General features: G+C 41.0%; 1 protein-coding gene across 2 annotated transcripts in view; it reads left to right on the top strand.

Annotated features, from left to right (window-relative positions):
* Window positions 1-24,327, top strand: part of c4h8orf34 (chromosome 4 C8orf34 homolog) — a 240,062-nt gene that overhangs the window by 135,523 nt on the left and 80,212 nt on the right. For both annotated transcript variants that reach the window (XM_033019357.1, XM_033019358.1), the window contains exon 8: window positions 19,562-19,697. In XM_033019357.1, the coding sequence (XP_032875248.1) occupies window positions 19,562-19,697 (136 nt within the window). The remainder of the gene's footprint in view (window positions 1-19,561; window positions 19,698-24,327) is intronic.

Genomic DNA, 24,327 nt, shown 5'->3' with positions numbered 1-24,327 from the left:
ACTATCCATTTGCATTTTAAAGGACAAACTTCTTAAAGTGACACACAACTTTGCTCATTGCTTTGAATTTCACACATTCCACATACAAAAAACCTTGTTTTACAAGCAGTACATATACAAAAACATTGTTTTACCAGCAGTATATATACAAAAACATTGTTTTACCAGCAGTATATAATATTTCATCTTCAAAGACATCTCTTTGTAATTTACTTTCCCTTTTTCTGACAAGACTTCTGTTTACCAAAATCCTGGTTACCTAACCCTAATTGGACATTGATCCAGATCATGATTAGTCAGACTCCCCGTGACTTTTCAGTCTCCCTAGCTCTTTCCTCATTTCTCCATCAAATTTCCCTTCATCCCCAATTTTTTTATAACATAGTTGCCTGTCAGAAAAAGGATTTACCTCCGGGGTAATTTTGTTTTGCAATCCCCATTGACTCTTTCCACCATCCCAGATGCCTGTGGGTGGTGTACACAGTGAAATTGCAGTCGAATATTAAAATGTGCACATTTTTCCTTATTAATAATGGCAATAAAATGAAGACCATTGTCTGAACTTATGACAGTAGGTAGGCCAAACCTGGGATTAACAACAATGTTACTGTAGTTTCAGCAGTATTATTAGTGGTTGGTAGAGCTTCACTCCACTTGCTAAATAAATCTAAAATCACTAAGCAATATTTATAACACTGGGCCCTTGGCATTTCAATAAAATCAATCTGTATGCATTCAAACGATCGTGATGGCATTGGCGTCACCGCTGAGGGTATCTTAATTGATTTGCCTGGATTACTTTGTTGGCAAATTTTATATTCAGAGGCCTGCCACCACATTTCCTTTGTTATCCTATCATTCCCTCCTTACCAGCATGGGTAAGACGAGTAAAAATGTATCGAATACACCAACTTGTCCAAGCGGGGTGTGCTGAATCAATGGCACAGCCCTCGTTTCCATAGTTATTATTATATATGAGAGGCGTCCCTCTGTAATGTACATACCTCCTTCATGTTTGGCAGGACCGTTCTATTTGCTAGCATCTGTTTACGTGCTGTCACTACGCATTTGGATGTACAGGCTGCATTGTTTGGATACACTATCAGCAACCTATTGCCTTTTGCTATAGGGTCCCCAGCACCAGTGTGTGCAGTACATTTAACAATGACCAGCTGTTCTGGTAGCATCAATGCCTTAAACAAATTACGCAGAGAAAGGCATTCCCCTGCTCCCAATCCTGGGGAGCTTTGTAAGGTCAGAACTTCAAGGTATAGGGATGTTACTGACGGAACTGTCACAGGTAAAGATGCCATTGCTACTGGTAGGGCATAGGGAGGTGGACATCTCCCAAGATTATCTAACTCCTCATCTTCATTACCAAATAGGGTCGTCGTGCCAGACATGAAGTCTCCTCCAGAGGATTTACCAGTACTGGGTTTATTTTTTACTAACCATCACCTGTTTTTCACCTCCTGTCTGTCTTTTAATTATTTCCTCTCGTTCCTCTGCCCACTGGCATTCTAGTTGCAATACGTTCCATCCTTTCCGAGTGCTATCCTTGTTTCTTAACTCTATCCCCTTCTTACATACAGCATCCATCCAACTTCAAACTCTATACTCTCCTCATGCTTCTTCACTGCGTCTGCGTCCCATGTTTTAATTCCTTTCTTCCATTTCTTTCCTGCCTTCCTTTCCCATATAAATGTCTCTACATTCCATGTTCCCCCTACTGGCCAGGCTTCATCCCCTAACCGTTTGGTCAACTTGTAACTTAACATTCTAAATTTCTTATTATACCTAGGATTCAAATAACACATATGTTGGACTGTTATCCAGAGCATTCCCCATAGATAGATAGAAAGAGAGAGAAAACAGACTTCTTAATTCCGAATCGTTCCAAATATATCAACCAGGCCGACTCGCTACTCGAGACCCCAATTTCTCAATTTGGCTGACTTTTTAACTCTTTAATATACGACCCAAGTGTCTCAACGAGGCCGACTCGCTAACCGAGACCCCTGTTTCTCAACCTGGCAGACTTCTTAACTCTTTAATATACAACGCCACTTATTTCTCAATCCGACAACTCTTCGGATGTCTCAATAAGCCAGACGCAAACCTCAACCCCCGTATCTCAACCCGACAAATCACGGATGTCTCAACGAGGCCGATGAGCCCTTAGTAGAGAGAGATAAAAAAAGAAAACAAAGAGAGATAGACAGAGCAAGAGAGAAAGAGAAACTGCTCAAGTCCTTCTTAAAAATATACACAATTCCTTCTTAAAAATACATACACAATTCTGTCTTAAAAATACATACACAATCCCTTCTTAAAAAAAAACCATATAAAGCCCAACTGGTCTTACCTTTGTCTGTTTCTAAGAACCTCGGCAGGGAACCAATTCAATGTCTGATGAAGGATCACAGATGTTCCCAGGAGTTTCTAGGGAGTCGGTCTGACAAGGGGGCCGATAGAGCTCAGTTATCTCCCTTCCAATCCCGGCAACCTCTGCAACCTCTTGCACAGTCAGCCGTTGATATGGTCCCAGCGAGGCCTGCATAACTACGCCAATGAAAAAGCTACTTTTATAACTACTAAACCAGGTTCGCTTCTTAATAAACAGACACCACACAAACTGTTTGGTAGACCAGTTCACAACTTTACTTATTATCGGCCGATGGAAGGGAGGGAGAACTCCAGTCAAGTGACCAATGTAGACACTCGACTGTCCTCAGTCCACTTCCCTGAACAACAGAATTACATTGCATTAAATAGGGTTTTTTTGTCCCCTTAGCACATTCCACAGACATTAGTCATGGTCAGAGGTACAGGAAAAGGTTTCCACAGAATGCATCACATCAAAGGCCTTTTGTTTACATGTTACAAGATAACATTGGCCATTTGGTTTACGACATTTTATCTTTGTACTTCCCTGGTTCCTCTCTCGTCCTTCATAAACATTGGCCATTTGGATAATGCCATTTTATCTTCACAGAGATCACCCTAGCTCTTTCGCTGCTTCCTCGCTGTCATTTGGTCCCTCATAAACATTGACCATTTGGTTTATGGCATCTTACTTCACAGATATGACTAGCTGTTTCTCTCTTCCTTTCTCGCCTCCTCCCCCATAACATTGGCCATTTGGTTTACGGCATCTTACTTCAAAGAGATCTCTCTAGCTTCTCCTCTCTGCTTGTCACTTGGGAGACAATGTTATAGGATTTATTATCTCACACACCGCAACCTGAGGCAAGCCTAATTTGACAATAAATATAAGCTGTAAGCTAGCCCAGAAGCCAATTTAATATCTTCTTATATTTTTAACTAAAATTCAGCTTCATCACAACCTCCTATGACCTCGTGACGACCATGCTGCGAGTATGAGTAAAGGGCAAAGTTGACAGGGGTCGTGAATTTGGTTGTGAAAGTAGGACAGGCCCTTGTTAGAAGTTACAGATGTCTTCCAGATTTTTGCAAAAAAAAAGTAATGTGCGGAAACATATGCAATCTTGTGGCATAAAAACCTGTGCTTCCATAAAGCACTAAAGGACCTTACAGCCATCAACGCAATATTTCTTCATTTCTACCTTTCTACCATGTACATTTTGTACAAAGAGTAGCAAATTCAAGAGAATAAATGATCTGCTTGAAATAGAATATGTTCATGTTTTCTAGTGTAATCCATATGGTGAGAAGAATTTTGCAGAGTGAAGAGAGAATACACAGGAGTGAGTGGAAGATTCCTGCTCGCTCGCCACAATTTATTGTATTTGTTGTGTCACAATCGGACCCTGTCATTATCTTGCATAACTGATTTCCACAACAAAGATGCAGGTAATGTGTGTCACTTTAAGTTATGCACAAGTGGACCTGCTTCCTCCTGCTCAGGTGATGTGATCAAACGTCTCAATGGGCACCCTGCACACTAGTGCTTCAAGGACCTGATCACATTGATATATGATCACTGTCTGAAGAAGGGTCTCGATCTGAGATTAGTGAAACATGGTTGCAGGATGGCTGTGATTGGAAAATAAATATTCCAGGATTTCGTTGCTTCGGGTGTGATAGAATTGGAGGGGCAAGAGGTGGAGGTGTTGCATTGCTTGTCAGGGAAGATATTACAGCAGTGCTTTGGTAGTGATAGAGGATTCGTCTAGGGAGGCTCATTGGGTGGAACTGAGAAATTGGAAAGGTGTAGCAACACTTATAGGGGTGTATTATAGACCGCCTAATGGGGACCGAGAAGAGCAAATATGTAAGGAGATCGCAGATATTAGTAGTAAGCACAAGGTAGTGATTGTGGGAGATTTCAATTTTCCACACATAGACTGGGAAACACATTCTGTAAAAGGGCTGGATGGTTTGGAGTTTGTAAAATGTGTGCAGGATAGTTTTTTGCAGCAATACATAGAGGTACCTACTAGAGAATGGGCAGTGCTGGACCTCCTGTTCGGAAATGAGACAGTTCAGGTGTCGGAGGTATGTGTTGGGGAGCACTTCGGGTCCAGTGATCACAATACCATTAGTTTCAATATAATTATGGAGAAGGTCAGAACTGGACCAAGGGTTGAGATTTTTGATTAGAGAAAGGCTAACTTTGAGGAGATGCAAAAGGATTTAAAAGGAGTAAATTGGGACATTTTGTTTTATGGGAAGGATATAGAAGAGAAATGGAGGACATTTAAAGGTGAAATTTTAAGTGTACAGAATCTTTATGTCCCTGTTCGGTTGAAAGGAAATAGTAATAATTGAAACGAGCCATGGTTTTTAAGGGAAATTGGACACTTGGTTCAGAAAAAGAGAGAGATCTACAATAATTATAGGCAGCATGGAGTAAATGAGGTGATTGAGGAGTATAAAGAATGTAAAAAGAATCTTAAGAAAGAAATTAGAAAAGCTAAAAGAAGATATGAGGTTGCTTTGGCAAGTAAGATGAAAGTAAATCCAAAGGGTTTCTACAGCTATATTAATAGCAAAAGGATAACGAGGGATAAAATTGGTCCATTAGAGAGTCAGAGTGGACAGCTATCTGCAGAGCCAAAAGAGATGGGGGAGATATTGAACAATTTCTTTTCTTCGGTATTCACCAAGGAGAAGGATATTGAATGATGTGAGGAAAGGGAAACAAGTAGAGTAGCTATGGAAACTATGAGGATCAAAGAAGAGGAAGTACTGACACTTTTGAAAAATATAAAAGTGGATAAGTCTCCAGGTCCTGACAGGATATTCCCTAGGACATTGAGGAAAGTTAGTGTAGAAATAGCAGGGGCTTTGACAGAAATATTTCAAATGTCATTAGAAATGGGAATGGTGCCGGAGGATTGGCGTACTGCGCATGTTGTTCCATTGTTTAAAAAGGGTTCTAAGAGTAAACTTAGCAATTATAGACCTGTTAGTTTGACGTCAGTGGTGGGCAAATTAATGGAAAGGATATTTAAAGATAATATATATAAGCATCTGGATAAACAGGGTCTGATTAGAAACAGTCAACATGGATTTGTGCCTGGAAGGTCATGTTTGACTAATCTTCTTGAATTTTTTGAAGAGGTTACAAGGGAAATTGATGAGGGTAAAGTGGTGGATGTTGTCTATATGAACTTCAGTAAGGTCTTTGACAAGGTTCCACATGGAAGGTTGGTTAAGAAGGTTCAATTGTCGGGTATTAATGGTGCAGTAGCAAGATGGATTCAACAGTGGCTGAATGGGAGATGCCAGAGAGTAATGGTGGATGGCTGTTTGTCAGGTTGGAGGCCGGTGACTAGTGGGGTGCCTCAGGGATCTGTGTTGGGTCCACTGTTGTTTGTCATATACATCAATGATCTGGATGATGGTGTGGTAAATTGGATTAGTAAGTATGCAGATGATACTTAGATAGGTGGTGTTGTGGATAATTAAGTAGATTTTCAAAGTCTACAGAGAGATTTAGGCCATTTGGAAGAGTGGGCTGAAAGATGGCAGATGGAGTTTAATGCTGAAAAGTGTGAGGTGCTGCATCTTGGCAGGACAAATCAAAATAGGACATACATGATAAATGTTAGCGAATTGAGGAATGCAGTTGAACAGAGGGATCTAGGAATAACTGTGCATAGTTCCCTGAAGGTGGAATCTCATATAGATAGGGTGGTAAAGAAAGCTTTTGATGTGCTGGCCTTTTGTAAATCATAGCATTGAGTATAGAAGTTGGGATGTAATGTTAAAATTGTACAAGGCATTGGTGAGGCCAATTCTGGAGTATGGTGTACAATTTTGGTTGCCAAATTATAGGAAAGATGTCAACAAAATAGAGAGAGTACAGAGGAGATTTATTAGAATGTTGTCTGGGTTTCAGCACCTAAGTTTACAGAGAAAGGGTGAACAAGTTAGGTCTTTATTCTTTGGAGCGCAGAAGGTTAAGGGGGGACGATAGAGGTCTTTAAAATGATGAGAGGGATAGACAGAGTTGACGTGGATAAGCTTTTACCATTGAGAGTAGGGAAGATTGAAACAAGAGGACATGATTTGAGAATTAAGGGACAGAAGTTTAGAGGTAACATGAGGGGGAACTTCTTTACTCAGAGAGTGGTAGCTGTGTGGAATGAGCTTCCAGTGAAGGTGGTGGAGGCAGGTTCGATTTTATCATTTAAAAATGAATTGGATAGGTATATGGATGGGAAAGGAATGGAGGGTTATGGTCTGAGTGCAGGTAGATGGGACTAGGTGAGAATAAGTGTTCGGCACGGACTAGAAGGGCGGAGTGGCCTGTTTCCATGGTGTAATTTTTTATATGGTTATATGAAACGTCGCCTATCCTTTCCATAGATGCAGCCTCACCTGCTGAGTTTCTTCAGCATTTTTGTCTACCTTTGATCACATTGATTGATCAAATAACTTATTTCAAACTTATGACACCTTAATAAACATACACAACACAACGGAATTGTAGCTAAGCTATAGGTCATAGTGTAAAATATTCATGTGTAGGAAGGAACTGCAGATGCTGGTTTGAACCAAAGATAGACACAAAAAACTCAGCGGGTCAGACAGCATCTCTGGAGAAAAGGAATAGGTGGCGTTTTGGGTCGAGACCCTTCATCAGACTTCATGACTTTTTGCCACATTTCATCAGGACATCGACTCAAGATCTAAATGGATGCAGTTCAATAAGGTGAAAAGTTCCAGTTGCAGCATAACAGACAGCATGGGCGGGAGGTCATGTAGTAGTCATGGTGGCGTAGCGGTAGAGTTGCTGCTTTACAGAGTTGCAGCGCCGGAGACCCAGGTTTGATCCCGACTACGGGTGCTGTCTGTACGGAGTTTGTATGTTCTCCCCGTGACCGCATGGGTTATCTCCGAGATCTTCGGTTTCCTCCCACACTCCAAAGACGTACAGGTATGTAGGTTAATTGGCATGGTGTATGTGTAAATTGTCCCTAATGTGTGTAGGATAGTGTTAATGAGTGGGGATCGCTGGTTGGTGTGGACACGGTGGGCAAAGGGCATGTTTCCGAGCTGTATCTCTAAAATATATATTATTTTTTAAGGCAGTCATATAGTTCAGAAATAAGCCCCTTGTCCCAACTTGTCCATGTTGACTAAGATACCCATCTACACTAGTCCCATTTTCTCACGTTTAACCCATATCCCTTTAAACCTGCCCTGTACATGTACCTGTCCAAATGTCTTTTAAATGTTGTTATTATTGAGTTAAATACAGGCCCAAAGATTCATTTAAAGATTAGTCATAAAATTCCGAGCAAATTTATTTTATTATTCATTGAGTGTCAGGGAAATGCCTCGTATCCTTTTCCCAACTATTCCCTCACCTCCCACCACACTCACAACCATTCAACATACATTGAAGCTTGGCTCTGTGGGTCTTTTTCTCGGGAAATTACCATGACACATAATTTCTCATGGAGATTGATCTTAATTTCCCAGAGATTATGTTGAAGATTCCCCTAGGATGTTATGATAATTCATGGTGGTAATTTTACAGAACACTTCATTTTCTCCCAACATCAGCAGTTCCATTTCGGCCTCATCATTATATGTTCAATATTGTGTCCCACACTGAGAGAGGGGGTGAATTCAATGGTTCACACACTGCGACATGGAATTCCTGGTGCATGAACTATGTGTCTGGACAGAGGTCATGTGCGCACTTGGGACATCTGCCAATGATAGGAGACCCTGGCAGAAAGTGGCTAGTGTTGCTGGTTCCAGAAGTGAGAATGTCCATACCATGGTGTAATATAAAACCCCTGTCCCACGGTGCGAGTCCACCCACGAGTGATCCCGAGTTTAAAACAAATCAAACACGTGGTAATCAAGTAGAATTAACATAGCGGGAACGTCGGAACTCGTGGACGTAACTTAGCGACTTGTAACGCTAACGGCAGGTACTCGGGAAACTTGTTAACTCGTGAAAACATTTTCAACAAGTTGAAAGATTTCCACGAGTCAAATTTACTCTTGAAGGAAAAATTTGAAACTTTTAAACTCGTTGTAGTACCGTAGTAGCCCGTGAATTTACCGTAGTGACTCGTGAGTAACTCGTGGGTTTGGCTTGAGTGCCACAAGTGAAATGCTGAAGATTAGTCAGATCTTAATGGAAAAATTTTCAGTGATCTAACAATTAACTGTTTTCAGGAACAAAAAGTACTCACTGGGGATCTGAGAAACAGTGGTAAAAAGAACCATGCAGTGTGGGGAAAGCCGCATTGCGAGAGTTCATTAGTTCCCTTCAGAACTTTAACTTTTCACATTGAAACGGTGCTATGAATCCATGTTAGGTTAATGCACTTTTTATGGAGAAGCAGATATATGCGACAGGTGTCCAGTCTCAGGGTTTATACCCGACAAATTAACATCAGTTATTGAAGGCTGATGCGTTTATACAGGGGATTTTCTCAGGCATCACTTTCCACCCAGTCTGTCCGTGTTAGAGAGCAATTGGTCAAAACAATGTTGTAAATGGGACGTTTTATTTTATAATTTTATAAATGGGAATTTTATAAATGTTATAAATTATAAATGGGAAGGAACTGCAGATGCAGGTTTAATCCGAAGAAGGGTCTTGACCCGAAACGTCACTTATTCCTTCTCTCCAGAGATGCCGTCTGTCCCGCTGAGTTACTCCAGCTTCTTGATAAATGATTTGTTGGAAGCTCCTTTGTGGCATGTTGCTATTCAGAGTTTTAAGTGTATTTGTACTAACCCGTGCAATATGCTTGCCAAAGATAGGGGGCATTCAGTGGGGAAGTTCACAAAATAAGTTCACAAGTTCAAGAAGGAACTGCAGATGCTGGAAAATCGAAGGTAGGCAACGTTTCGGGCCAAAACGTTGCCTATTTCCTTTGCTCCATGGATGCTGCCGCACCCGCAAATAAGTTCATAAGCTGCATTGGTAATTAAGACCAGAGTTATATTTGTGTGTTATGTAAAATAAATTAATTTCAGGTTCTTTACATCACTAGTATTCTCCTAAAAAGTTACCCACAACTTTACGTTGTAAATGGGTTGGTTTCAGTCCAGCAAAAACACATAACCTAAGTCCTTAATCACATTCCTTAGAAACACAGCGAGAGAGTGTGATGTAGATGGGATATGACTCCAATTTTTAACTAACTCCTGTGCTTGTGTATTCATATTTTTGCAATAAATTATGGTATCTACACCAGATGATAGTCTGCTGTACAATATAGGAAAACATTCTCATATTTACAATTAAGGGCCAATTGTATTCGGGTTTTTAATAAAAACTCAGTTTACCCGAGTTTAAATTGAAACTTGGGCCAGGCGCTGGGAAACTCTGGGACGCTACTGCTGAAGAGAACATCTGAGCTTTGTCTTTTATTCAGTGGTTCGCGGGCGGGCTGGGGTGACTGTAGGGCTCTGAAAACGGGCAGGGCTGGGGTGAGTGTGAAAGGGGTGGTTTCTGGGCAGATCTGCCCAATCAACAATGTTTTGAGCCGCTGCTTTTTATACAGTTTAAGTCGCGACGGTGGGACGGCTGCTCTGACGGACATACTGGGTGAGTAGAGAGACACACACTGCTATCCCTCTGGTCTACGGACCTTGCTGTCGGGGGGAAAAATAACGTTAATGTTCAATTCACCTAATCTTTTTGTTAGAAGTTTACCAACGTTTTAATGAGAGATAAATTAAGGGAATAAAACTATCTTACTAGACTAAAAAAGCTGGAGTAACTCAGCCAAGCCGGCAGCATCTCTGGAGAGAAGGGTCAAAATATTTTTTCAGTCTGTAGAAGGGACTCGACCAGAAATGTCACCCATTCCTTCTCTCCAGAAATGCTGCATGTCCCGCTGAGTTACTCCAGCATTTTGTGTCTATCTTCGGTGTAAACTAGCATCTGCAGTTCCTCCCGACACAATGCCTTTCAATGATTGATGCCAGACCTTGAACAAATGCAGTTCAAATTGACTTTTGAATGCAATTTTGGAAGGATTGTTTCTTGAAACAAACTGCTCTAAAAGTTTGAAGGAAGGAATTGCAGATACTAGTTTAAACCAAAGATAGACACAAAATGATGGACTAACTCAGCTGGTCAGGCAGTATCTCTGGAGAAAAGAAATAGGTGATGTTTCGGGTCTAGATCGTTCTTCAGGCTGGGTCTTTTTATTGTGAAAAAAAAACTACATGACATAATTTTTACCATGTGATGATTTTTCCACACGTCGGTAGTAGTTGTTGGCTCAAGAGTAACTCGGGAGAAGAACTTGGTTCATCGCAGAAATTAGAAGTAAACGGCAAACTTAGACATACACGTGGGAACTCGTTTAAACTCGAGAACATAAACTTGGAATCTCGTAGACGCACGAGTTTGATTTTTTCTTTCACTCGGGATCACTCGCGGGTGGACTCGCACTGTGAGACATGGCCATAATATGCAAAAAAAATTTCATGGTCACTCAACACTCAGCTACCTAGCATCCTCCTCACAGCTAACACTGCCCCCCAGCTTAATGTCATCCGCAAACTTGGAGATATTGCCTTCGATTCCCTCATCCAGATCATTAATATATATTGTAAATAGCTGGGGTCCCAGCACTGAGCCTTGCGGTACCCCACTAGTCACTGCCCGCCATTGTGAAAAGGACCCGTTTACTCCTACTCTTTGCTTCCTGTTTGCCAGCCAGTTCTCTATCCACATCAATACTGAACCCCCAATGCCGTGTGCTTTAAGTTTGTATACTAATCTCTTATGTGGGACCTTGTCGAAAGCCTTCTGGAAGTCTAGATACACCACATCCACTGGTTCTCCCCTATCCACGCTACTAGTTACATCCTCGAAAAATTCTATAAGATTCGTCAGACATGATTTACCTTTCGTAAATCCATGCTGACTTTGTCCAATGATTTCACCACTTTCCAAATGTGCTGCTATCCCATCTTTAATAACTGACTCTAGCAGTTTCCCCACTACCGATGTTAGACTAACTGGTCTGTAATTCCCCGTTTTCTCTCTCCCTCCCTTCTTAAAAAGTGCAATGAAGCGTATCTTCATTGCCTCCTTTTCTTTCCCAGTCTGTGTCATCCTCCTGTCTATTATTGTCTTCCACATTATTTACTACATGTGCAAATTGTGCACATTTTACAATTCTGCACAATTGCTCAACATGCAGAAAAGATGTTAAAATAATTATTAACATGCATCATAAACACCAACCATAAACCACAATACAGATGCATCCCATCTGGATTTGGAACAACAACCTGGCTCTCAACATCAGTTAGACCAAGGAACTGATTGTGAACTTTGGTAGGGGAAGGATGAGGACCTACAATCCTGTTCATATCAACATCATATCATATGGTGGAGAGGATCAACAACTTCAAAATCCTGGGCGTGCAAATTTCCCAAGATCTTTCCTGGACCCAGCGCACCGATGGAATTATAAAGAAGGCACATCAGCCACTCTACTTCCTGAGAAGATTACGGAGATTCGGCATGTCGAAGAGGATTCTCCTAAACTTCTAGAGGTGCATGGTAGAGAGCATTCTGACTAGCTGCATCGTGGCCTGGTTCGGCAACTTGAACGTCCAGGAGCGAAAAAGACTACGAAAAGTTGTGACCACTGCCCAGTCCATCACCCGCTTTGACCTCCCCACCGTCAAAGGGATCTATCGTAATCGCTGCCTCAAAAAGGCAGCCAAAATCATCAAGGACCCACATCATCCTGGCCACACACTCATCTCACCATTGCCATCTGGAAGAAGGTCCAGGAGCCTGAAAACTGTAACGTTCAGATTCAGGAACAGCTTTTTCTCTACAGCCATCAGGCTATTAAACACAACAATGAATAAGCTCTGAACTGCAAAAGACTATATTATTATTTGTTATTAGCACTATATTTGTTATTTATTGAACTTGTTCTTTTTTTTCTCTCTCCCCTGTTATGTGCTATGTTTACATATTCACATATTCTGTTGTACTGCAGCAAGTTAGAATTTCATTGTCCCATCCGGGACATATGACAATAAAACACTCTTGACTCTTGAAATGAATCTCCCTAGAAGTTGTGTTGCTACATTTTCATGGCATTACAATTGTATTAAGGTCAACTTAACATTAGATAGACACAAAAAGCTGGAGTAACTCAGCGGGTCAGAGAGCATCAACATCATCTTAACATTTATTTGGTAACAAGATCTGACAAACATGGCCATCTTCAATTGCAAAAGTTTACTGAATGCCTTTGTTGGCTTTTAACACTTCAGATTACAGGGATGTGAGATACTTAAAGTTGCATTGATGAAAGGCTGGTTTGAAAGAGTGCTCCAGGGGATAGATTTGGACAGGATAATGTTTCCCCAGGAACTATGTTCTTTGCGCCAGTGGGCTTTGGAAAATCCCTGAGCTACGGCCAGTAGCACCAGGCTAGAGGTTGCCAGAGAGGATTAGCGGGGTATAGTGGTAGAACTGCTAGCTCACAGTGCTAGAGATTCAGTTCCTGACCTCATGTGCTGTCTGTGGGGAATTTGTACTTTTTTCCTTTGACGGCATGTGCTCCGGTTTCCTCCCACATCTCAAAAATGTGTGAGTTTGTAAGTTAATTGGTCTCTGTAAATTGCCCCTAGTATGAAGGGAGTGTTTGAGAATGTGGAATAACTTAGAACCAGTGTGAACGGTTGGTGTGGGCTGAAGGGCCTGTTTCCTTGCTGTATCTCTAAACATCAGTGATGACATACATGTAGTTTATTAATTCCTGTACTTGCTGCAAGCCTGCATTGCAGGTTAATTTCTGCACCTGTAGGCCAAAGGAACAGAAACAGTTTATCTTTGTGAACGCAAAACTTGGGTGACCTCTAATGCAGCATTAAAGTGAGTAATAATCCATGAGAGGCTGAATTTGCAATTACAGGAAATCCCTGATCTCTGTGAAGACAATGACTGCAGCTTGACGTTTGGCTCTTTGCATGGCATGGTTTTAAGGGGAAACGGTAGTAAGACTTTGTTCTGTGAGTAAATAAGTATTATACATTTTTGGATCAGTGTAGATGCATTGAATTTTATGCATTGAATTACTGTTGACATCATTTTGGGATTTTAAGCCAGAACAAAATACTGATTGAGAAACGATGGGACAAATTCTCATGGGCATTAAGACACCCAGAAATTGTTGTACTCAGGATAATCCAATTTACATCTATAAATGGAATTATGGAATTTGGAATTATGTAAATATATTTATTTGCTGACTAGTTTAGCAAATTATAGCAAAGAAGTAGGTACTAGTATTTTCCTTTATCGTAGAAATGTTAAAAATATTTGTGTATTAACTCCAGAGGCTTGCATTAATTTAGCACCCACAACATTAAAAAAATCCAAAGAGGATTCATAGAATTAGTCATCAGACAAACATCTGACATTGAACCATGTAATGGTATGTCAGAACAGATGACCATAAAGAGATGGGTAAAAGAGAGAGGCTTAACGGCGGAAAAGGAGATACAGATGCTTAGAAATATAGGAAGGGCATTCCAAAGTTTGGGGTCAGGCAACTAAAAGTCATGGTTGCCATTGGTAAAAGAATTTAAGTCATGGATCACAAAGAGGCCAGAATTTGAGGGCAGCCGACAGCTCAGAAGGTAGAATTTCTACATTAGGCTACAGACAGAGGGATAGACAATGCCACTGAGGGATTTGAAGAAAATGAGGTTTCTTAATATCAAGGTTTTGGTCCCTTCTTTTAATTCTTGGACATTGTAAATAACTGAAGAAACTTTCGGGAATTAATGTTTAGTATGAAAATGAGAGTAACACAGTGTTGTCTCACTAGTGTTTGAAAAACCCTTCAATCATAAAAATCCTATGATAGCCTCTCATTCAGTGACTGACTTTGAAGAATGGGCACTATAAAGGGGCTGTCCCACTGCGGCGACTTAATTGGCGAGTTTAGAAGAGTTTGCCCTCGACTCATACTCGCAGCATGGTCGACACGAGGTCCTAGGAGGTCTTTGTAACTCTCCTTCATGCTCGAGAGTGGTTCCCGCGTACTCGAGGCCTCAGCTAGGTTGCGGAGTATTTTTCAACATGCTGAAAAATGCCCACGAGTAAAGGTTTAGTCGAAGTAGGTCGTAATAGGTCGGCATGTTATTCGTAGGTAATCGAGGGTAGTCAAAGGTAATTGAAGGTAGTCGTAGATAGTCTTCAACATAGTCGAAGGGAGGTCGAAGGAGATCGAAGGAGGTCGTCTTCACTCTCCACTATTCGGTGTCCAATTTTCCAGAAGCTAGTCAAAGCTTGTCTTCAACATGGTCGAAGGAGGTCTTCAACATGACACTTTTTCAAACTCTCCTAAACACTTCTAAACTCACCAATTAGGTCACCGCAGTGGGACAGCCCCTTAAGCACCAGAGCTTTTTTGTAGACAAAAAGGTGTTGGTATGCATGATAAATAAACATACTGTAGGTGTAACATGGCCGGGATACTAAATAATGAAGTTTAAATCTGTAGAAGTTCCAGTACGCCATACACCAGGTACCTTCACAAAAATTGCACCACACATAACACAGCTAAAAATGACAGAAATCTGCACAGCAGCATTTCACAGTTACAGATTTGGTTTTAAGTGGTGTTGGCTGAGAGAGTATCATTTGTTACTAATGAAGCTGTACCTCTTTCAAAACATGGACACCCTTCACCGAATTCTTACAAGTATGGTATGGCGCAACACAACTTTGGATTTAAATCCAACTATGGGTTGGGTTAGGTGGGTGGGGGGGGGGGGTGGGGGGGGGGGGGGTGAGAGGCAGGCACTTTTTTTTTTCCTTTCTTTTTTTTTCCTTCTCTCTTACATCTTTATTCACTCTTTGGCTACACTATGTTGGTCGACTAGGGGTAATTGGCTACACTATGTTGGTCGACTAGGGGTCATTGGCTACACTACGTTGATAGACTAGGGGGTCATTGGCTACACTACGTTGGTAGACTAGGGGTCATTGGCTACACTACGTTGGTAGACTAGGGGTCATTGGCTACACTACATTGGTAGTCTAGGGGTCATTGGCTACACTACGTTGGTAGACTAGGGGTCCCGTCTTTGCACCTCTCACCTTTTCTCTCTCTTGTTCTTTCTCTATTCTTTTCCCTTATTTTCAAGTTAAAAAGTTAAAATTGAAGCTGTACATTAACTGTATAATTTTATATGCCGATTGTTTTATTCTTGTACAATTGCTTCTAATAAAAAATAAATAAAAAATAAATAAAAATGAAGCAGTACCAACCAATTGTCTGTCAAAACCCCCCCCTTGCCTGTGTTCACCTATCACCTACCATGCTTTGTCCTGCCTCATCCCTTTTCCGTCTTTCTACTCCCTCACCCCCCCCCCCCCCACACACACACACACACACACACAGTATGACGAAGGGTCTCGACCCTTAACATCACCTATCCATGTTCTCCAAAGATGCTGCCTGAGCAAGGCAGGCAACCATTGCTTTAGTGCTGGTTTGAAAGAAAGCAGACACGGGGCATCACAATGTGCTTGGTCCAGGTTGGATTTGAACCACACTCTACTGCTCTGTGCAGCTGTCAGCCTGATCTGTTTCACTGATCAGGCTTGACCATTTTAACCACCCACTTAGTGAAACCATCTAGTTCTGTATATGTGAATATTTGTTTTATTATACTATTTGATAGCAAACCAATTCTAAGACAAAACACTAATGATGGAATTCTGCCAGTAGAGGGCAGCACAGTGACATTATGTGATGCCTACTTAAAACACTGGCTGCTATAGCGAAATTCTTTGATATTTCATTTACTCTTCACACATTTAACTAATGATCCTGTTCTTTGACAGTATTCCAAATAGGGTTTTTTTGGCAACTCTTAACCTCCGGTTATGTTTTTAAACAACTTTTGGATTCAGCCTGGAGAATTTCCAGATTAGTGTAGAGGCTACATAAATAGTTTTATAAATTAACAAATTGATTAGCTGACATTCACCAAACATAGTATTCTAGTTACATTAGTCCCTTAACTGTTGCATTTTGTTACAGAAATTTCACATTAACACTTAACTGTTTGAGTTGTACTGTGCATCCCAAAGTGGTACCAAAATACCTCCTTACCCAGGAGATAGACGTGTGTTGCATGTTTTGCCTCAGTAAATTTCAAGCTCTCAATAAGTATTATTTTCCAGAAGTGCACAATCTAAGCTTTGGATTTAATTCTGTACAAACACATTTTTTTTAAGGATTAGATGAACATCTAAAAATTCTCACTGGATTACAAAGTGTTTCGAGGGGAATTGGATATCACCATCAAGCACAACTCTAGTTCTCCTCGAGGGCTTGCTTGAGCATTTCAGGGAATAAGGCATTTTTGGTGTGGATCTGGAACACGCTTGACTAAGGATCCTCTCCCCAGTTGCTAGGTTACCATGCCCCACTGTGAATCGACTTCTAAAAAATCTATTGTCCCTAACTCACTATCTATAGGATTCAAGCAGTGATCACATCCTCTTGATTATTTCAATCAGTGTTTAAAGATGGTGATTTTGCTGTTCATGGCACTCTGTGCACTGCCTCCTCCTTGCTGGTCTACTGAAGGTAATGTATTGCAACCACCTTCACCCATTCAGACTCTGTACAGCTTGACACTGCCAGACTTGGCTGTCAGTAATTACTGTGTGAGCAAGGGGCACCAGCTGGGTCATTTAATTTTGTCTCAGGTTTACAGGCAACTGTTCGTGTTGTCTGCCATGACAGAAGACTGTTGTTGGCACAATGTCGCAGCTGCTGGATCGGCTGCCTCACAAAACCAGAGGCATTTCAACTCTCACCTCGGGTGCTGTTTGTGCGGAGTTTGCATTTTCTCCCTGTGACCTTGTGTGTTTTCTCCGTGTGCTTTGGTTTCTTCCCACATCCCAAAGACCTGTGGGCTTGCAAGTGAATTGGCCGCTGTACATTGTCGCTTTAGTGTAGGGAGTGGATGAGAAAGTTGGATAACATAAAGCTGATGCGAAAGGGTGATCGTTGATCGGTGTTGACTCGGTGAGCCAAAGGGCCTATTTCCATGCTCTATCTTTCAATCAATTAATCGATTCAATTGTCCAGGTAGAATAACTACAAGTCTCTCAGTTAGTTGGTTTGTGTAAATTGTTCCTAATGTGAAGAATAGAACTAGTGTACAGGTGATAGATGGTCGGCATGGACTCGGTGGGCTGAAGGGCTTGTTTCTGCACCATATCTCTAAACTAAATTAAACTACTGGCAATGAGGGCTGCCACCAGCTGTCTTTCTGACCTGTATGCGTATCTTACTAGATCTATTATCTGGTTGATTTGGTCGTCGGTCAAAGTGGACAGAGAGGTTTCTGGTACAGTTTCTGCTTGTTTTGGCAGGTGACTCGGAGATTCTCACATCTCTCTCCTTTATTAGGACACCACCACCAAGCATGACCATGGATTGTAGCATATCATCTCCTGTATCCTTCCTTGTCTGGTACACCAGTTTTTCGCTAAGTGTCCAGTTCACATGCGCACAAAGCAAGCCCTCTATGTTGCAGCAACTCCATTCACTACAGCCACCTTGCGATCTCTCTTCCCACTGCTCCAATCTATATTCCTGGCCCATGATACTGTCACAGAATAGGCGGTCTCATAGCAATTCCCAAGTCTAAAACCCCCTGCTGGGCCGAGCTCAGTACTTCCTTCAGAACCTTCATGAAGACTGGGTCATCCCAACCAGGATTGTTTGCATGTGCCTAGTATTTATACTCGGCATAATGCAAGGGAAGTTCATCAGCTTTCTGAACCATTGAAATTATTATTCCCCAATTACTCTCAACTCCTCCCAATCGATGCCTTACTTGCTTAAATAATTGATACTCCTCCTCATTACGGGCACTCCCACCAGTTGCCCATGTACAATCTTGCACCCCTCTATCATTTATTTACCACTTATTCCTTGGGTATTTAGCCTTAACCAACACCTATATGTCTTTGGGGTGAATCTGATATATTTTTCTCTTTTATTCTGACTTATGCCAAAATTCTGCATTCGCACAAGCAACTCTAAGTGAGGCCAGCTCAGACAGGTTCACCCTGGGGTGAAGGGTTTATGTAAGGTGGAAATCAGTGTCAAGGGTTGACTGCATTTGTCTGACCTCTATCGGTACCATCCTGGCGGTTGTGGCAATTCGAGGGAGTAACATCTCCCTCAAAGCTTCCATACTAATTTCCATATTTTTTTTAAAATGGAAGGACAAAAATTAAAGAATACTTGCTTGAAACCAGATTATATCTCCACTGCAATCTCCCCCTTCCGTGTCACGAAGCTCATGATGCCTGTGGGATTCCCTTTCACAGAAACCCATAAAATTCCAACTCTATTGCCCCTCCTGGATCATGTCTCAGAGGTATTTGTCACAAACACACACACTCACGAACAAATGTACAGCTAGACGGGTCTCCCGCATGTGTGTGCACGCACCCCTCTGGTATCCCAAATGGTCAATAACCTCCTTTTTGCAACTTTGGTGGCCCTGTCTCACCAAACTACACAGCACTGTCTGGTGGCTAATCCATTTTAGGCAGGCAGACACACACACACACACACACACTATGTCTCTATCTGTCTTTCTCTCTGTCACTCTCTATCACTCTCTATCTCTGCCTGTCTCTCTCTGTCACTCTCTGTCTGCTCTGTCTGTCTCTCTCTCTCTCCCCCTTCCTGAAACATGCACTGAAGATAATTAACAGCATTCCACAACATTCCTACATTGGGTGCTGGCTGTTGCACTGCTAAATCAGTCATTCTCTCAATGTTATACTCCGAGGAAGGATATAATATTGTTAAATTTGACCAATGTTCTGATAAATAATCTATTAGAAAGAACATGTATCTAAAGTAAAATATACATCATGCTGAAGTAAAATTTCTTAAGTTTCCAGTTGTGATATAGTTGTCATTACAAAGTTGAGTTATTTATGAATCTAATTGTCAATGGAACAGATTAAACTGTGTTTGCCAAATCACCGCCTAATTGTTGCATTTTTATTTACTTAATCGACAAACTAATCATTTGATAAATTCTCTTGAAATTTCAGAGGACCTGGATGATTTGAGAATGGAAGGCATTACTGATCACGTGCCATCTGGTAGCAGGTTTAGCCAAGGGCGAAGTCCGTACTCTGCAGAACCTCAAGCCAAAGTTACGCTCAACATCTGCTCGAGGTGTGCCAGGTATTGTTGCATCAGTTCTGTATCCTTACTGCCAAAGTACTATCAATTGAAAAATCACTGTCATTGCTTTTCAAATATAGAAGCAATTATTATTGTCCTTTTGGGGCAGCTTTTCAGTTGCACCTGGATTTTCAGGTTTCGTTTGTCAGCAAGAAAATGTTACCTCCACGTAGCCAATTCATTGCAATACAACACCAGCCATCTGGTTCCTTCCTCAAAACTTATCCTTAGTTATTGGCCCAAACTTTCTTGGCAGTTTTCCAGTCCACTACCCGATTTAGTAGCAGCAACTTTCTCAATGGAATCAACAACAATGTGATGGCCTTTTCTGGTTGTGAATAATATCAGATGGCAGAACATGAGCAGCCTCCACTAAAAGAAATGCATTGACATCCAATTAAGCCATGCTACCAAATGTAACCAGGTATCAAGGCTGTCAACAATTCCAGCCAATTAAAGTTAATTATAGCATTAAAATGGTTTGGAATATAACAAAGTATATTCCTACCTGAGTCCTACCCGAAAACCGGACCTTCCACACAACCTGTTGATGCCAACTAAGAATCCCATCTAAGCTAGTATTATTTGCCCACATTTGACCCATATCCATTTCCTGTTCATATACCTGTTCAAAGGTCAATAAATGTTGTTATTGCATCTGCCTCAACTATTTTGGAAGTTCTTTCCATATATTCTCTAGCCTCTGTGCGAAAAATGTCCCCTGAGGTTTCTATTAAATCTTTCCTCTCACACAACAACTATGCTCTATGGTAGCAATGTTACAAAATTTTGAGATTTAAAAAATCAAATCTGCAATTTATCCCATCAGATAAAGCATAAAAATAAGTTTAATTTGACACCTAATTCACTTTCATATCTCAAGTATTTAAAATGTTATGGCCATTTTCAAATTAGCATCTTGTTCCCTATTGATTTTCTATGGACATAACAAAAAAGCTGTGATTGTGGACAGTCAAAAGCCCATAACTTTCTTAAAAATTAAGAGAACTGAATGAAATTTTCAGTTATCATAGATTGAAGCATTCTGAAACAAATATAAAATAATCTTACTTGGATGACCTGAAATTAAAGCATATAATTAGTTAGTTACCTAATTGTAGCTAATTTCAAAATTCAATTACTATATCTACACATCTATCCATTTCTTAATAAATGATTAACATTTTTAAATAGCCTAAGTGTCCAAATAATATTCACAAATAATTCACAGTAAAACATTTTTTAAATCTTTTACATTAATTTATAGGCCAAATGGAAGGAATTTAGTGTTTAATTGCTGTAAATTAAAGTCCATTTAAATCAGCTTTCTAGTGGGATCCTGTGAACGCGCTGGTTTAGAACGTTCACATTGCGGTAGATTTGTACCCTCAAATGCCCAGAAAAATACTGCGGGATATAATGGGCCCAAAATTAGCTACTCACAACATTAAACTTTGTATAAAGGGATCTTAAGAAGCCCTTTTTAACGTAAAAATAAACAGCCTACCTCCTGTTGTCCCCTGTATGAGATCTGGCCCGTTGCCGGCGGTCGGGGGTTTAGAGGTTAATTTTTAACCTACTATAACAATTTAATAAAACCCTTAAAACTAATAATAGCTCAAGCGAGGGAATCTTCCAGCGATTTTTCGTTAATAATTAACTAGGCTGAAAAACCTCGATTTGAACAGCCTAGGGAAAATCGCGTTTTAAACCCGCCCCCCTCTAAACGGCGCCAAAATCGTGCACACGGGCTGGGACAGATTTTCAGAGACGCTTCAGGTACGTTTTGCAACATACCTACCTATGGTTGTTGCTTCCTCTACCCTGGGGGGAAAAACTATGTACTCACCAGATCTATTCCCATCATGATTTTATATATCTCTATAAGATCACCCCTTCAGCCTCCTGTGCACCAAGGAATAAGGCTGCCTAACCTCTCCCTACAACAAGCCTGGCAAAATCTTCTCTGTATTCTTTCCAGCTTAATGGCATCTTTCCCATTATAGGATGACCAAAACTGAATATGACACCCCAAGTGTGGCCTCACCAACATTTTAGAGTAATGGAGCCAAACAGCATGGTAACAGCCCTGTCGGCCCAACTCGTCCATGTTAACCCAAATGTCCTGTTTAAACCATACCCATTTGCTTGAGTTTGACCTGCATCCCTCTAAACCTTTTCTATCCATGTAACCTGTCCAAATGGCTTTTAAATACTGTTACAGTACCTGCCTCAACTAACTTTTCTGGCAACTCGTTCCATATACCCACCACCCTCTGAATGAAAAAGCTGCCCCTCAGGTTCGTATCTTGCCCCTCTCACCTTAATTCTACCCTGGGTAAAAGACTTTTGCATTCACCTTCTCTATTCCCTCATTAATTTATACACTTCTATAAGATCAACCCACAGCTTCCTGAGCTCCAAGGAATACAATCCTAGCCTGCCCCACCTTTCCCTATAGCTCAGCCCCTCAAATCCTAGCAACTACCTCGTAATATTTTTTGCACTTTCGAGCTTAATGACATCCTTCCTGTCTGAGTGACCAAGATTGAACACAGTACACCAAGTGTGGCCTTATCAACGTCTTGTACAACTGTAACATAATGTTCTCATTTCTACTCTCAATACAGCAACTGATGAAGGACAGCATGCCAAAAACCTTCTTCAACCCACTGAATAGAAACATGCTCATGCACATGTATTCCCAAACATTCACTGTGAAGCTCGTGCACTAGTTCGACTAGCCAAAATGCAGCACCTCAGACTGGTCTGAATTAGTCCATTAGCTATTTCTCAGAGCATTTGCTCTGCTGATCACGATACTGTTGTAATTTTTAATAACCATCTTCACTGTCTATAAATTCACCTGTTTTAGTGTTATTAAAGCAAAAAAGATAATTTAAACACTGGGAAATATGGAAACAGTTAAATATATTTAGGTTTGCTTAATTAACTCACAAAAACTTAAACAATTCTGAAACTTTCACTAGTCAGTACTTCATTTTTGAAGTGAATGGAACTGTTGAACTTGTGCCAGATATTTTGGCAGGCAGATTGCCTGGTGTAACTTCTGGGAAACCAATGGAATTTGATGTCCTATTGCAGGATTCCAGGAGGAATCGAATGTTTGAGGAAAATAGCTGGTTAGCACATCTCAGGAACTTGGGGAATAGTGTATGCATGCACATTTCAACAGGAAAACTGAGCTTCCTAACATAAAATGGACCAACCGACTTATATTTGTGTTGAAGATAGACACAAAATGCTGGGACAGGCTGCATCAGCATGACAGGCAGCATCTCTGGAGAGAAGGAATGGGTGACGTTTTTGGTTGAGACCTTTCTTCAGACTGTGACTCAGTGAGAGGAAGGCATAGAGATATGGAAGGGTAAGGTGTGAAAACACAGAACAAACCAGACGATGATAACGAATGGTGAATGGTTCATTGTTAGCTAAGGGAAAGGTCACAAGGAGGCATACAATCAGTAAAATGTAATCAGGAGGACAGTGAAACCAGGCAGTGAACTGGATGATGGACGAAGAGAGAGGGAGAGCAAGGGTTACTTGAAGTTAGAGAAATCAATGTTCATACCGCTGGGTTGTAAGCTGCCCAAGTGAAATATGAGGTGCTGTTCCTCCAATTTATATTGGGCTTCAGTCTGACAGTGGAGGAGGCCCAGGGCAAAAGGTCAATATGGGAATGGGAGGGGGTGTTAAAGTGTTCAGCAACCGGGACATCACGTAGGCCTAGGTGGACTGAGCGGAGGTGTTCAGCGAAACGATCGCCGATGTCTCAGAGTTCACACCTGGAACAACGGATACAGTAGATGAGGTAGATTACACACTGGAGTAATTTATCGCAGAAAAGCAAAATGTATGGTATTATTTATTAATATCCAACGATTTTACTTCCCATTTTTCCAAAATTCACAGTCCCAGAAGGGAGACTTGCATATCAGCTATGAGTGTGTTGTGTGCTTTTGAAGGTAGTATTTTAAATAATTTTGATCTGTATTACTACAGGATGAGGTATCTGCCCAGAACATAGCATGGAAATATCTTGCACAATTCCATTCTTACTTCTATGTTTTTGGTCTATTTGATTGCCAGTCATATGTGAATAACCCTATTGGATGTTGCCAGTACATTTTCATCATCTCCCCTTATTTGAACTATAGTTCAGAAATTTAAATTGCTCCTGAATTTGCTCTCTCTTATTTCTGATTTGTGTTCCAATGTCAGGACTTCAGAATCTTCATCTCTTCAGAGTGCCTCCATAGACAGCGTTGAACATTTGAAAGTGACTATTATTAGATCTTAGGTAGACAAAAATGCTGGAGAAACTCAGCGGGTGAGGCAGCATCTATGGAGTGAAGGAAATAGGCGATGTTTTGGGTCGAGACCCTTCTTCAGACCCGTAACGTTTCCTATTTCAGGTTTCGACCTGAAAAGTTGCCTATTTCCTTCGCTCCATAGATGCTGCCTCACCCGCTGAGTTCCTCCAGCATTTTTGTCTACCTTCGATTTTCCAGCATCTGCAGTTCCTTCTTAAACATAATCTTCCTTTATTTGGGAAGATTTAGTTCAAAGTTGTCACTGCCCATTCACAGTTATTTGGTTCAGATGCACA

The sequence above is a fragment of the Amblyraja radiata genome, chromosome 4 (assembly GCF_010909765.2).
Source record: "Amblyraja radiata isolate CabotCenter1 chromosome 4, sAmbRad1.1.pri, whole genome shotgun sequence".
In the NCBI taxonomy this organism is placed as follows: domain Eukaryota; kingdom Metazoa; phylum Chordata; class Chondrichthyes; order Rajiformes; family Rajidae; genus Amblyraja; species Amblyraja radiata.
The sequence above is the reverse complement of the archived record's forward strand: the minus strand, read 5'-3'. Positions and strand labels throughout refer to the sequence as shown.